The following is a 15,677-nucleotide window of genomic DNA, read 5'->3' on the forward strand; positions in this document are numbered from 1 at the left end:
GAGTATATCGCGTCTTCTATCAGGCCCGTAGATCAGGCTCTAAATCTAAACAAGTCGTCACGGCCACAACAATTGTCCTTTCTTCTCGCTTCCTCAGCGCATCGCTCGATGATCTCAGCGAAGCTCATTCAAAAGGCCGGCGCGTCCTTCGATCTGGGCAGCGCGCAGGTGCATTATGAACGGTGAGTACTTGACTCTTTCCTTTATCATAGCACTCTGTCCATTCGTTAAAAGAAGTCATTATTTCATTTTTTATTAATTTTATTTTTAATTAAAATAATCGGCCTGCTCATTTCCTAGCACTCTCAGATTAGTTTTATTTTATTTCAATTTTAGTTTTATTTTATTTCAATTTTGTTTCGTTGTCTCTTTATTGGCCGTGTACAGATTACTATTTTTGTCGAGGACGTAGGTATAACTAGGAATCAGGCGCTGAAATCATACGAATGAAATCATATGTTAATCGGATGATTTTATTCGATAAAAATTTATGTCCCATTAGTGAGATGTTGTCCGCACAGTTACGTGATCAAAATGCAACGTGAGGGTGACGCTAGTCGACGGGGTAGGACGGGATTTATTTTCGTACAAGTGTCTCTCACTTGCAAATGCCATCCACAACGTAAATTTAATGGCTTCGACAACTTGTCTGAGCTATGCACGTTTTATCGCGCGACACTCCTATATAGGGTAATAAAACACACGAATACGTAAACACACGTCGTTTCGTGGTTTACAGTACCGTCCATAAATACATTAGATTCAATTGTCGAAGAGATAGTCTTTCAAGTGAAAATAAGCTATATCGTATACAGCGTCGTATTCATTAGCTTTCGCAATAAATGAGCAAATAGATTCGTCACCATCGACGAGTCCTAGATATGAATAGAGAAGCGGTATTGAATTCGATATATTCAAAATCGGCCATCTTTTTTTATAGTGATATTTAGAGTAAGTGAGTAAGGAAGTGAAAGAAGGAAAATGGATAAGAAAGAAGAGTTAGTAATAAGTATATATAGGCTCATTGAAACTATGAAAATTAATAAATTATTAAGGCTATAAAAAGAGCCACACAAAATAGCTAAAAAATCTGTGCTTGGTTCTTTATGGACTTAACAATTTATTTAAAAAAATTAAGTAATACAAATTACCGGTATATTATATGCTTTCAGTCGTAGTTACTAAGAAAAAAATGGCGTTTCGATTGTATAATTCAGACCGATCCCGCTCGATGTTGCTTCTCTATTAATATCTGGAAGTCTAGTCTCGCAAATTTTCCCGATCTTGGTTACGCTCGCTAACTTTTGGACGATAGTGTACGTCTCGTGACATTTGGTCGCGGGTGCGGAAACTGAAAATTCCCCAGCATACCCGGTCAGAACGATGCGGTAACGACCGACATCAATTCTGTCGTAATGCCCGGTCGTCGCGTTATTTCCACCCAGATCACCTCCGAGAACGCGACGGAGTTCCGCATCGAGCATCGGTTCGTGCGCCGGCACGATGCAGGGTCCGCAATCGGCGCAGCTGCACGCACCCAGGAGCATTTCTAGCAATCGCTCGCGATCGCCCACACCTCACCATACTGGCAGCAAACAGCAGCCGCAGCAGTCGAGCGACGAGCAGAGAAAGATAAATCGCTCGAGGAGTCCCACGCCACAAAGGAAATTCCTGGCGAGTCCGAATCACCAGGCCGATTTGGGGAAGCAGAGATCAAGGTCGCCGACGCCCAGGGCGAATCTGAGATCGAGAAGCCCGACGTCGCGAGCGGAGCCGAAGAGCGGCAGCGCCGTTTCGCCGACCAGTCATGGGAAATCTCAGGAGAACGGCCGAGTAAGTTCGCCCCTTTATCGTATTTTTAGATTCCGTCGAAATCACGAGAGAGTGGCAAGTCGTGTTGTATGAAAAATTTGAAATTCTAAACATTCTCAAAACGCACTTTGAAGATCGCATATTTAAAGTACCATTAACAACGTTGACAGTCGCGTTGCTTTCTCTTAATTCGAAAGCTTATGATTGAATTATCAGATATGAAAAATAAATATAATTCAGACACGTATATATTTTTTTATTTGATTTATTATGTTTTATTTTATTTTTTATTTTATTTCAATTTTGTTTCATTGCCTCTCTAATGGCCGTACAGTCGGTTTTTCAAATCTAGTTAATTATATGTAACTTAACGAGACACGGTGTTACGGTGGTCAGCGATGACTATCATGGGCATTCAACGTGTCAAAGATCAAGAACGCAGTTGGCAATTCAAACTTTCTCGTATACCAGGCGTCACATATATCTCAACATTGTGACTAAGGCTACTTGTATGATTTTTAACCTCATAATATATAATATAATATATAAGGTTGAAAATCATAGAAAAATATTCTAACAAATAAAGTATATATAGCACGTGGTGTATAACGAATTCGTTTTGATAAGTTTTAATTATTTTTCATTCGGAAATCATAGCAATCTCTCAGATATCACTTTCCGTTATGTTAATTTCGACAACACCTCGCGAAAACTCACGGAAAATCGTTCACGCTGTTCAAGGACGCCAACAAGAGGCAAGAGCAGCAACAGCAGCAAGCGAAACTGTCGGAAGACTTCATGAAGCGTTACGTGGTGGAAGGCGGCGTGGCGCGTAGGGCCGTCGAGAAGGAGAGCATGCCGAAGTACGAGCCGTCGATTTACAACTACAAATGTGGCGAGGATTCGAGCAGCAGTCGCAGCCCGACGCCGAGTCCGCCCGCGAACAAGCAAGAGTCCGCCGAGACTTTCGGCAACGAGGGTCGCCACTGCCAGAAGTCGCCCCACGGCGACAGCGAACATTCGGACAACGGCAGCGAAGTGTCCGACGAGGGTTACCGCAGTCTCGGTGCCGTCCAGTCGTCCATGGCTAATGGGAACTCCGCCAGCGCGCAGGGCTCGCCCACGGTTGCCGATTGTCAAAGTAAGTGAACGAATGTGCGCTTTTCTCAATGTTACTTTGTGCATCGCATTTCACCCTTGCGACATAATACCCTTGCAACGTACAATATTAAAGAAAATCACCTTACGCGATGCAATAATCACGTGAAACATGATTTCTGGGAAACACTGAAATTATAAAATTGAATATTTGAAGAAAACAAGTTAAAAAAGAAATTTCACACGAAAATATTTTATTTACAAGAAACACATGTTCGAAATTAACATATTATTATGTTCATACAGTGAAACTGTATGATAAATGTTCCATAAAGTAATAATAATAATTGTGATAATAATTATTATTATATACGTGCAATATGTTACAACTAGAACAGAGGTTTCCATTTATTTACTCTGCCATTTTGGCATATTGACATCTATGTAATTGGTTGCAATATAAACTAGAATTATAATTCAAGTTGAACAATATTTTCCTTATATAGTTCATATTTATTATATAGTTTATATATAAATTATATAATTATTACAGATTAAAATAGAAATAATATTGTGATATCAATACTTCGAAAATATGCGTACAGTCAATCATAGGACGGTTGCAATAGTTTGTTTGACATGTTTCGGAACATGCAAAAATTACGACGAAGTGAATCTATGATTCACGAACATGCGGAATAGACGGTCAGACAGTTGTCAAAATTATATATACACGTGTAATTTTGAAAGCTGCCTGATTATCTGCTACGCATATTCGTGAATCATAGGTTCGCTTCATCTTTTGTATCTTTTGTATGTTCTGAAGCATGTAAAAAAAACTGTCGTAACCGTCCTGTGATCGATTGTACACCAAATGACTGCCCTTTTCGGTATCTCAAAGGTTGGCTCGAAATCGCTGACTTCGCGCTTTCTGTGGATGCGAAATTTTCCGCTTCCGTCGCGTACGGAAATCGCGTACGGAGGTCTTGTTTACGTCCGAGACACGAGATCACCTTATTCGTTGATAGGACCGATCATGCTCATTCTCCGTGAAAGAAACTGATAGAGGCCATGACGTTTGTTTCCCTCGCCTGACTGAATATGGTGACGCGTCGATCAGACTCGAGTGTCCAGCGTTTGGACGTGCTCTTGCCATCATCGGCGAGCGAGTCATCGAATTTAATAAGAGGGTGGAGAGGATGAGGAGATGAAGGAGGGGGAGGAAGAGGGAAAGAGAAAGAGAGAGAGACATGGATGTGCGACGTGCTCGCGCTCGATGAACAAACGTGCATTGTACGGCGAACGATGAGGCGATGTCGCGTGTCGAGGCGCGGGCGAAAAAACTCGGCCGTGTGCCGATGCGAATCGAGAGATTAAATTCGATTACAGCGGCGGAGCGAAGAGAAGCGCGCGCTTTGTGCGCGAAAATAGAGAGAGAGAGAGAGAGCGAGAGGAGGAAAAGGAGGAGAACGAGATCGCGTGTGCGCGGATCGAGCGGAATTTAATAGCGTGGCCGCTCGGCGTTTATCTGTGCCTGTCGATCTCGCGAGTATCGACAACGACGAATTAATTCGCTCGTTGAGACGGCGGCAGGGCTTTGTGTGCGACGGTAGATAGAATCGATAAATTTTCTTTGTCAGGAGGAAAGAGAGGCAACCGTGCGCGCGGAGAAAGTTGTTTCGCGCGAAAGAAGAAAAAGGAAGAAGGAGACGGGACAGTTAGTAGTACGGGAAGGAAAAGAATTCATTTCTCAGATGGCCATTTTCATGACAGATCACGCGGAGTTGCGTTCGCCGAACGGAACACAGAACGACTGTGTGCGAATTTCTCGCGTTTCTTCAATTATCTTATCTTTCCCACAACCTTTGCGGGGGAGAGTCACTTTATAAATATCATGATGTGCATCCGCCTGAAAAATAACATATGTCAAATATAACGAAAGTTCTATCTCGGGGAGATTTCGCGCGGTGTGCGCGAAACGCCGACCGAGTTGTTGTTTTCCCACGACTTGAAATAATTCGTGGCCGACGCCACCGGTGGAAACCGAGAGAGAGAGAGAGAGACGATTCGCGATGACGACAACGACGATAACGACGACGATCGTGGAAGTCCCGTTATCCCGTTACGTACGCTCAAATGAGCCCGCTGGAAGCGATCTCGCGATGAAAGTCTAGTTTGCATCCGCGGACTCGATCGAACTGTCGCATAAATCCACCGTACGATTTACATACAATGTGCAGAAATTATTGAGAATTTATACGAATTTACGCACACGTACGCGCTCGCTCGCTCGCTCGCGCGTTCGCTATTTGCACCGCGTCTCTCGCATTAATAACCGCGCCGTCGACGTGGGATCGGGCGGGCCTTTATCGAGACTCATCGAGACCGTCCTGTCACTCGAACGCGACGAGAGGCCTCGATTCGCTCGACATGCCAGCTGATAGTAGTAGCTCACGCTCGCGCTCATGTCTCCGCTCTCGTGTGTTCGCGAGCGCACCGGGACATTGTCCCGCGAATTTGCTCGTTCGCTTTCGTGCGCGCTCATGAGCACCTGACCCGACATTTGGACCACCCTGTAGACGATTAATATTCAAAGTACACGGACACACGCAGCTCTTGCTCTCGCACGCGTTATAAAAGCGCGCGCGCATGGGCCGGGCTGACATTTAGCCGGGGCGACCGATTATGTGAGGGATCGCTCGAAGCGTGGGCGATCCTCCAACAACCTGTCCTGTCCTCGGAACAATCGCCGACGGTCGATCCTCGATAACGCGCCCCGGTCGTACACTCTCGCCTTGAACGCGCGCGGGTACTCGGGATATTTGACTCACTTGGCGCGGTTGACGCATTGCCGCGGCCCCGCCAAGTGGAAAAAGTCCGCGGTGGTCGGCCGCGCCGCGACCCGCTTCGATCCCTCGTGTCGCCGATGCTTTTCCTCGCGGCCGTGTTGAACGGACAGTTTCACCCGGTGACGTCGGCTTTTCGCGCCGCGGGAATAACAACTTTTTCGAGGATGAACTCGCCTCGAAGTGGAACGCTCGGAGTTTGGAGGACGGCGTGTAGGAAGTATGTCTTGTTTTTCGGCAGCGTTTGAAATCGTATATTTGTCACCTAGTGAAGTGCAATCTTCAATTCGCCGGTTTTTCACGCGAGATACATAGAACGCGCCGATTCTCCCCTCTGCTTGATCACAGTTCTATATTTACTTGGATTTCCTCCGATTTTCCCGTGTCCCGTCGTACTTCCCGCATAGCGATTTTTGCACCCGCGAATCCGGAAATTGGCATCTACGTACAGATACGGCCAGTCGATAAAAAAGCCGACTGTCTGGATGTGAAAAGATGTAGACAGTATCTGAATAACGCATCTGGATACTTAATAACGCTGAATGTAAGTCACTCTTGTTCCTCTTTCGAGCAAATGGAATGATTTATTACAGTCATCGCAGAGAAATCACGGGGCACGGTCTGATCACATAGATTATGACAATTACGTTCTATCTGTGCACTTAACTCCTTCTTTTTATCTTCCACTTACTCACTCTTAATACTTTTTCTAATTATTTATTTACAATTATATTTATTTATTTAATTATATTTATATTTATTCATTCATTTATATAATTTTATTTATTTACTTATTACTTTTCACGCAATCACATCGTGCGCCCTAAATTACTTGAGCTTTGTAAACTCAATGCACTACCCAAAATGTTTTGTTCGTTCAATTTATTTCCATTGAGAGGACACTCTCGGAAATTCAACTGCATGAATAGAATTTTTATATTGGCCAACGAATACTCTGGATCCATTGATTTTTTTACAATTTTCCTCAAGGGCTTCCAGATGTAATTTAAATAGAGTTCTATCATAGCTGATTGACTTTTTTAGTTTTATTTATATTTATATCCTGATTTTTTTATATAATTTCCTATGTCCCGTAATTCGCTTTGTATATCAAAGAATTTTTATTCTCGTTAATTGATAAAATAAAATAAAATAAAGTAATTAATATTATTTATTATTAATAAATATATTTTATATTTTTCATCTCGAGCGTACGTTATTTTGTCGTGTTACCTTTTGGAAGGCGGTGACTTATTCCTGTTAAAAGTTGATCCAATTGATCAAATCGTTTCCAATCGCGCTCGTCGTCCGTTTTCCGGTGGAGATGTTACGTTTCGCGCGAAATGAAAGGACAATCCGAAGGCGTTCTAAGTAACGAACGTCTTATTGAGATTTACGCGAAGCCGCGGGAGGCGGCTCCGGATGACTCATTCACCTACATCGATATCTTTAATTTATGCGATGGCGCTAGAACGCGCGCACGATTTAGACGAGACACGCATGCAACGAGCCGAGATACCCGACTTGTTTAAACGCGAGATGAGATATGCAAGCAATGCGCTGCGATGCGCGTCAGCCGGGCTCGCGCCACTAAGCGCGCTCGAGTTTGGTCAGCTGAGAAAATTCCTCTTCGACGACGAGAGAAAAAACGGAATCGCGTGGCGATTAAGCCGCTCGACCGAGACCACAACCGTGAAAACTTGTTAAGAGCGTGGTAACGAAATTTTTTCTTTTTTCAGACACGCAGAGAATTGCGTCAAGTTAATTGAAGGAGGAACTCGATGAAGATAAAAGAGCTATTATGACGTATAAAGAACGATGATCCCTTATTTATAACTCGGTACCTTAATTGATAGAGACCAGAGACCATCGTCTCGTGAACAGTTAATTTTCCGAACTTTTACACTCGTTTATCACGTCGCATATGAAGTACCGCCGAGGGAAATTGGGTCTGATAACGATACGTGGTTTTTCTCGAGGCGACAAACGAGCTTCGTGATTTCTCTGGATTCGTTCCGGCGCTGGCTGGCCGTTATTTAGCAACGTTCAATGTAATGCGGTAGTTCCTCTACGGTAGTTGCCGCGATAAGATCGGCGCAGCTAATTTTCCTCGTTGGCTCTTTAAGACGCACAGCACACGCAAAATCGCCCGTTTTTTGTGTTTCTCTCCTTCCGTCGCTCTTTCGGACGAGACACGGGTGTTTCTCTTTTTTTTTTCCCTCTACCCGCCAACTTTTAGTTGGACTTTTGTTACTTAAAATTTTTTTGCGCTAAGGAAGAAACCCACAGACACACTCGTAAACAAAGGATCTGTAGATTTGATTGATCCAGAGACGCGCAATGAGAATAGCCCGTGGCGCGAGCGAAGGGAATCCGTAACCTCCGACGTTCACTTCGCTAATACGGCATTACGCTCCAAACAGAGCCTTATAAATTATGCATTTACCTCTCTTACGTTACAAACGCCTGATACCACGATATCGAGCGGATCAGTTGCACTTAGCGAGCACGTCAACGTCGGTTCACCCCCTCCCCTCCCGTGAAATTCAATTCGTAATTCATTTTCGTAATTTTAATAGCAAGTTACAAGGACTCGTTAGATCGATGAAGGCTGAAACGGATCCGGTTTGACCGGGCGGCATGTTACTAGGACGAGATCTCGAAATAGATTTTCGATTCCCAGATTTTAATTACGAGCTGCGTGCTTTCGCGAATTCACTCTCTTCTTCTCTCTGTCTATTTCACACACACACACACACATACACACGTATGCACGCGTTTAAACGTTGTAATTCACAGCGTTCTCTATAACCGGATGCGTTAATATTTATGCGACGTTTTTGCGTTTCGCGTCGCGCCCAGAATTAAAAAGTGCAACGCGCGTTATCGAGCGCGCGCGATCGATTCTCTCGGGCTCTCCGAGCTGATGAGGGTCGGAATTCAACGTTTGATCGGCCAGCCGGTATTTCGAGGTGTCAATTTTTTTTTCAACCGAAACGCGCCTGAGGAGGGTCCGACGAGTATCGTTTTCTTATTTACGTTTGTCCGGACGGACGGACTCGAGTCCCGCGTCAGGCGTCTGGCCTCTCTCGATGCGTGAATTAAAAAATCTAATTTCTCTTCCTCGAACTACGGAGAATGGACTTTCTCTCGCGTTACTTTAGACGTGGGTGCGTACGAAATGCGCAAAAACGTAATGTAGGACGACACGCTACGCGGTGACATCGGGTGACCAGAGAAACACAAAAGTCGATGTTTCCATCGCGACTTTCTACCTACAGCGCAGCATCGTAACGTTAACCCGAGAACGAAGGAGGAATGAACGGCTTTATACCCCTTCGTGCGGCTCGTTATAAAAAAATCTCGCGTTTGATTGCCCGGATAATATCAGTCGGTCGAATAGCGTGACGATACGCGCCACAGAGGTGCAATAAATGCACAATATATGATCGATAATTACTGTGCGACCCGAGACATCAATTAGTGCGCGAGATCGCCGGAATAACAGTGGGGGGCATCCGTATGAATTTTACATAACGAAATTGACTCGGGTTACATAAAAATTACGTAGAAAAATTCAAACCTGTATCTTACGTAAAAAAAACGAGAGAGAGAGAGAGAGAGAGGGAGGGAAAAGGAGGCAAGAAGGGGAATATTCATCAGAACTGGCGCGACGTGTGTCCGGATACAAAGTCTCGGCGGAAAGTTTGTCTCTGGAACCGCCTGGTGATTGCCTCCTTTCGTCGCAGGTGCGTCGTCCGATGTAAATCGACAAACAGTCCCCGATTACGTCGCGAGCCGTTCCTTCACCTCCTCGCCTACGCTAAATATGCTAAGCGCAGGTGGGACCGATTCGGCGTATCGTATCGTTGATTTTTCTTCCATCGGAGAGCCGGATCGCACGCGTACGCGAAAGCTGACACCTTGACAAATGTGCGTGACAAAATTTTAGCGCTCGACCATGAGAGCGCTAATCGCTACACGCGAGCATTCGTCGAAGATGTGGATCTCCCTGACAGTGGGCGCGTTAATCGGTCGTCCGCCGCGCGGAAACGGCGAGATTTAGAGTCGAGCCAATTGCACCACCGTGCAGCAATCGTTTATATAATCAGCGTGCTTTCTAGCCGCTGGAAATTATATAAACGGAGCCGCCCTACGATTTTTTCCGCCGAGAGACTGGGAGACGCCCGGTTGTGAATAATTAATAAATTCCAGCGGGATAATTAATTCGAATAAAAGATGCAAAGTTGCAACCGGTATAGCGGTTTATATTTATGATAATAATTACGAATATTAAGAATATTATAGAAGGATGTAAGGTACAAGGAAAATTCTCGCTACTTAATGTATCAGCGATCGATTTCGGCTTACAAACGAACAAACAAGTTCTAATTAATTCCACTGATTATTCAAAATTTTGCAAGGAAAATTTGACGACAAGGAAAATTTAAATTATAGAAATTTTGAAAAGTCTGAAACTTTGCAGAATGAAAGTACACATAAATGATATAATAAGAAATGTAATTTTTAAACTAAGAGACGGTGGTAAAAACTTTTTAAAAAATTTTTCTTCTCACAGTGTTGCAGAACATAAAACGTTATTAAATTTTGTATTTAACATTTCTTCAATATTGTATACAATAAAAAACTTTTGTTAAAATCTTTTCTACTAAAATTTTGTTACTTTACATGGGAAAACGTGTTAAAAAATATAATACTATAATAATAAAAATAAAAAATATAATACTATAATAATAAAACAAATATAATATTAAATTAACACATTTATCTTGTTAATAGATATTAATTTGATATTATATTTATTCATTTTTTAACACATTCCCTATGTTATAATTAATTAATGTAAAATTTTTGCTGTTTATGTGGTTCTAGAGATTGGAAAATTCTGAAGAATTACACTTTTATTGAAGGGATGTTTTCATCTATGGAACCGTTTTTCAGTCAGAAATAAAAAATAGCTATGTCATATCATAAGATGCGAACGTGCATTCTCTTTGCAAAGTTTCAGGATTCTCAGACTTTAGTGCACTTTTCGGATGAAGCGTAAACGTGCGTATTTGCTTTCTCTGTTGCAGAGCAACCTCCGAAAGCGGATTCCGAGGAGAGATCCTGCGTAGACACCGACAGTATCGAGACTGGACTGCGCAAGACTCGGCTTCGATCTTCGAGTCCCGTACGGAGCTACCCGCTGCCGAGAAACGAGACGTTCTTGTCGGGAGACAAGACACCCCGCGCCGGTTCCATCAGCAACCTGTCGAAAACGTCGTCCGGCAGCAGGACGCCCAGAGACAGCAACTCCAGTCCCGAGGGTAGTCCATTAAACCGAGCGGGGTACAGTCTCGCTTCTCGTAACTGCAGCAGCCTACGGAAACCACTTACTGCGACGGGGAGTGTTGGTAAGGCATCTTCGCCGATACCCAAATCTTGCAAGTCTCCCCTCAGCGGCAGCAACACGTGGAACGGCCGTCAAACCAAGAAGAGGCCTAGTATCCAATCCGACACCTTCATGAGCCCTCAAGCCACGTCAACAACAGCTTGCGCCACGACACCAAGTTTCTCCAGGAAGAGCCCAGCCAGACAAAGCTTACCCAGGCCAAGCTCGAACGGTGGGATTCAATACGACAGGAACGGCCGGAGGATTCGAGCTTCCACCACCGGATCTCTACAGTCGTCGCCAACCAAGGTAGCGAATCCATTGTTGGAGCAGATTTTACAGAAAGTGGGCCACCTGCAGGACGATCGCGAGATGGTGCGCAAGTTGCAGGATCTCCTGAGGACTTACCAGACCGGCTCAAACGACGGTGCCGCGAATATGGCGCTCACCAAGGCGTGGGTGGACAGTAACGGGACGGCGACTTTGCCGCAGGACAGTCCGGTGACGACGAACCCGAGGAAAGACCCGAAACCGGTGTCCGAGAGAGGAGCTTATTCGAGGATACCGGCGCCGGTGTCCTACAAAAGACCGATGTCCGTGGCGTCCGACAGCGTCTGAAAGTGGCTTCTCCCACCTTTGGTCGAGTCCCGGCAAGAATCGCAGTGTGTAGGCCGGCAGCCTTCGCGTGTTAGATTAGGTTTCGGCTTGGTACGTCGATAGCGTCGACGTACCGGAGGGGAGCCAGGCGTGTGCGCACGAGAGCGAGCAATCGCGTCTCTCGCATCGCTTGGACGCTTGATTCGATTTGATGGGTAAGGTCGGACGTCCCGGTCGCGGTGACGACGACGACGGCGACGGTGAAGAGCTGGAGAGTCTAAATTGGGAGCAGGGCCGAGTTCTCCGGCAAGTGTCTCATCTCTCACGAGACGCGAGGGTCGTGGAAAGTTCGAACGATTCGCCCTCCGTCTGCGCTCTTCGGCCGCGCTTTCGACGTACGCCACGATCTCGCGAGTCCGACCGGACCGGAGGTAACTTAACGGGCCTTAACGGTACGGGGTCAATCAGTTAGTAGCTCTTAGTAATCACGTATCGGGGTGGTGCTTGGATGGTGCTGAAAAACGAGACGACGTTCATGGGCGGACGGACCGCCTGCGAGGCGAAGAGCGTGAGAGAAAAGGAGAGTGAGCGCGGTGAGAAAGAGAGAAGGAGCGAGGGAAAGAAGAGGTAAGCAGCGGCGTAGGAAACTTGTCCCGTGGACGAGATTTTCAATTAATTAATGCGGAATCGAAGGTGGGCAATTAGCCGCGGCGAGTCTTGCGTTAATGGCTTCCCAATCGATTTACTTCCAGTCGGTTAATTGCACCCCACGCGACAGCCCGCCGATTGGTCCGAGACAGCGACGGACGGGTGCTAGCGCCACGCGCGTCTCGTGCGATCGACGCGATCGGAATTTCGTCCGACGTCATCCACAGAAAGAAAGAGGGGGAGAGAGACCCGCCGCGATCGCACGCACCGATCGGTTTTATCATTGCCGATAGGCGCAACACCTATCGATTTATTTATTTATATAGTTTATCAGTTGTATATATATCAAAGACGATTTATTTACGCGTTACGACTTCTCGCCATCATGATGAGAAAGGAGGCATGGAGTGAGATAGAACGAGAAGGATGAGGGCGAATCAGGTAAGAGAGAGAAAGAGAGAGAGAGAGAGACGATGGAGCAGGAAACGAAATTAGAAACCGATATATCGATTGAAGGAGAAAAGGACGTCGAAGGTCGAACACGCGAGAGGATCCCACTCGGATCCTCCGTATAAAGAATCAAATCCCCCCCATCCCCTACTAGCCCTCCCCTCACCTATAAACCTGAAACAGACTGCATTATGTAGATAGCGACGCGTCGTCGTCGAACAAACGCCATTCCAATGTTTAACTGTTTTTTATACCAAACGCAAGCGTAGCGCCGTTTTGTATCAAGTGTCTTAGTAACGGATTAAGACGGAAAGGAGGAGAGAAAGAGAGGGAGAAAGAGAGAGAGAGAGTGGGATTTATTTTGCGGAAGAGGGATATTTTTTAGTATCACGGTAGTGGACGACGGTTTCGCACGCGCGTGCGATAGTAGTAGGGTGCGTTTCCGACAAATTCGATTCGAAATCGACCACACTGCACGGGGTCGGTCAGTCCTTTCTCCGTTCGTTTCCGCCGTAGCTCTTAGGGAGATCCTCTCCGATTTTTCGCTAGACTCGCGTTATACGTCGAGCGATGTGGGAAATACGCGAGGATCGGGGGCGAATCTTTCTTTCTGTCGACAGGGGTTCGGCCGCCTTGCCTTACTCGAAATTCGAGCGATTTCCCGTGTCTCTCACGCGTATGGCGTCGTCGTGTTTTCTACACGCGCACACGAATTCACGCATGCACTCAACACACACGGACATATACACATATATGTATACACGTATACACGCGCGAGCAAAAGTCGCCTGTAAATATATATCCGGGTTTTCAGCGCGAAAGCGAATCTTTTCACACTCGGGCTTAAATTGTAATAATTAAATTGATCTCTAGTCTTTCACTCTATAGACAACGACGTTCACACGGTGTGGTACTACTTGATTAGTTCGCTTCGAAAGGGTTCGCGACGAAATGTTCACGAGTGATGAACACATACACACACACACACACACACACACACACACGAGATGTAAACGGGTAAAGGTCGAGGAAAACACGACGGAGTTACCCCACTGCGACTGGAGTTCGGTGCTGCGCGGACAGAGCGTTTTATATATCTTGTGTACATATGCTGACGAATACGTTATTAGAACGCATATCCTCGTTTTTACCGTGTAAAAATAGACGTTTCCGCTTAAGTTTAAGCTAAGTTGACTTAACCCTTCGGCAAATGATTAACACGGGTTATTTGTTGCGCCTAGTTAATTCTCGAAAACGAAAATGTGTATTTTTCTATTCGAGATCCGTCGTTGATAGTAATAATAATTTTTAGCGTAGTCTGTGCGGAGGAAACACTTCGGTCGCACTTCTCGGCCAATGTTCCGAGTCGCGCGAATGAAACCGACGGGGAAACAGTTGCGAAATGACGCGGCAAAATTTTTGTCTTTGCCTGGGCTTCATTTATTACGTGAGCGTCATGCGTCACGAAAGTTCTTCTCATTTTTTTTTTCGCGAAACGAGTGGGAACAGTCGAGTGTCCGTCACTGAAGGGTTAAGTGTCCAGATATACTGAATCACCGAACACCATTCTCAGCGAGAATCAATCGGAAACAGTCGAATGCTCGAGATATTCCCGTCGCATGAAACTACATTGAGGGAGAAAAAATGGTCGATCTCGCTAAAATTTCAGTCGTCTTCGGTGCCAACCGAAACTCTTTTTTCATTCTAACGAAAAAGTAGCGGTAGCAATATGCGCATAAAGTTATCATGACACTGTAGCAGCACTTACTACAGAGATTGTTTTCCCGATTATGACTGTTTCGTTGTGCAATTACAGTCGCAAATACCAGACACTTTTGTTTCAGTGTACACGTACTGTCGTTGGTTGTCAATCATTTGTCATCGATCATTTTTCATCGAAGCTATAGCAGGTCCCCTGGCCGATTTTTTATCGATTTCCGATTTTCATCAAACAAAAAACGAAGATACGTAAAAAAATATACGAATGCGTATAAATATAAATCCGTACGATATACACAGAGCGATGTGGAACGGAACGGCGAAATCTCGAGCACTCGTGCCCATCGATATTCGATATAATCCGGCACGATCGTCCGAGCTCCTCAGCTTGACAGGGCGTAGCAACAACAACGGAGCGGAACGATCTGAGCAGCGAAACACAGGGGAGGCAGAGAGATCGCCTTTCCCGTGACGTCGCGCGACAAATTTCAACGTCGGGCGGCTAATCCTTAGGCCTAAGCTTTCGTAGCCCCCAAACCGATCGCGGGGGTCGCGTGCATTAACGTTAACAAACAATACGACGGTGATTACCAATATTAATACTATGAATGCAATCATTGTAACTGTCGCTCTATTACGATTATTATTATTATTACGATTACGATTATTATTGTCAGGAGAATAACGAATATTAATTGCTATGATTATTATACGCAACGTTACCTATGTTACGTTATCATTTTATCTACGAACAGTTGTAAATTGACCAAAAAAACTCTATAAAAAGATTAATAAAAAGCCTTAACAGAAGCCAGCGATTACCGTCGCCCGTTTCACACGTTCCTCTTCCGTCGCATCCTTTCCGTCCGACGCTGGACGCGTCGGAAAAACAGGCGCCACACTTCGGATTTGATGAAGTATCGCATTTTGCAGAATTCAAGTAGAATTCTGTCGGAAACATTTCAGTATGAAAATATTCAGTCAAAGAGTGAGATGGATAGATTTATTTAACCTATAGGATAGGACTCTACCTTTCAAGTATACAGTATTGATACAATATGTTAAAGTTACATGTGAATCTCAGGTACATAGATACATATAGTGACAAAAAT

At 45.0% G+C, this 15,677-nt stretch overlaps 1 protein-coding gene across 1 annotated transcript in view; it reads left to right on the top strand.

Annotated features, from left to right (window-relative positions):
- Positions 1 to 15,389, top strand: part of LOC106748822 (GAS2-like protein 1) — a 78,176-nt gene extending 62,787 nt beyond the window's left edge. Inside the window, exons 5-8 of the mRNA XM_014627701.1 lie at positions 98 to 182; positions 1,446 to 1,833; positions 2,554 to 2,953; positions 10,853 to 15,389. Coding sequence (XP_014483187.1) covers positions 98 to 182; positions 1,446 to 1,833; positions 2,554 to 2,953; positions 10,853 to 11,769 — 1,790 coding nt within the window. The 3' untranslated portion in view covers positions 11,770 to 15,389. The remainder of the gene's footprint in view (positions 1 to 97; positions 183 to 1,445; positions 1,834 to 2,553; positions 2,954 to 10,852) is intronic.
- The last annotated feature ends 288 nt before the right edge of the window (positions 15,390 to 15,677 follow it).

The sequence above is a fragment of the Dinoponera quadriceps genome, unplaced genomic scaffold, assembly GCF_001313825.1.
Source record: "Dinoponera quadriceps isolate SergipeBrazil2010 unplaced genomic scaffold, ASM131382v1 scaffold3207, whole genome shotgun sequence".
NCBI classification, from domain to species: domain Eukaryota; kingdom Metazoa; phylum Arthropoda; class Insecta; order Hymenoptera; family Formicidae; genus Dinoponera; species Dinoponera quadriceps.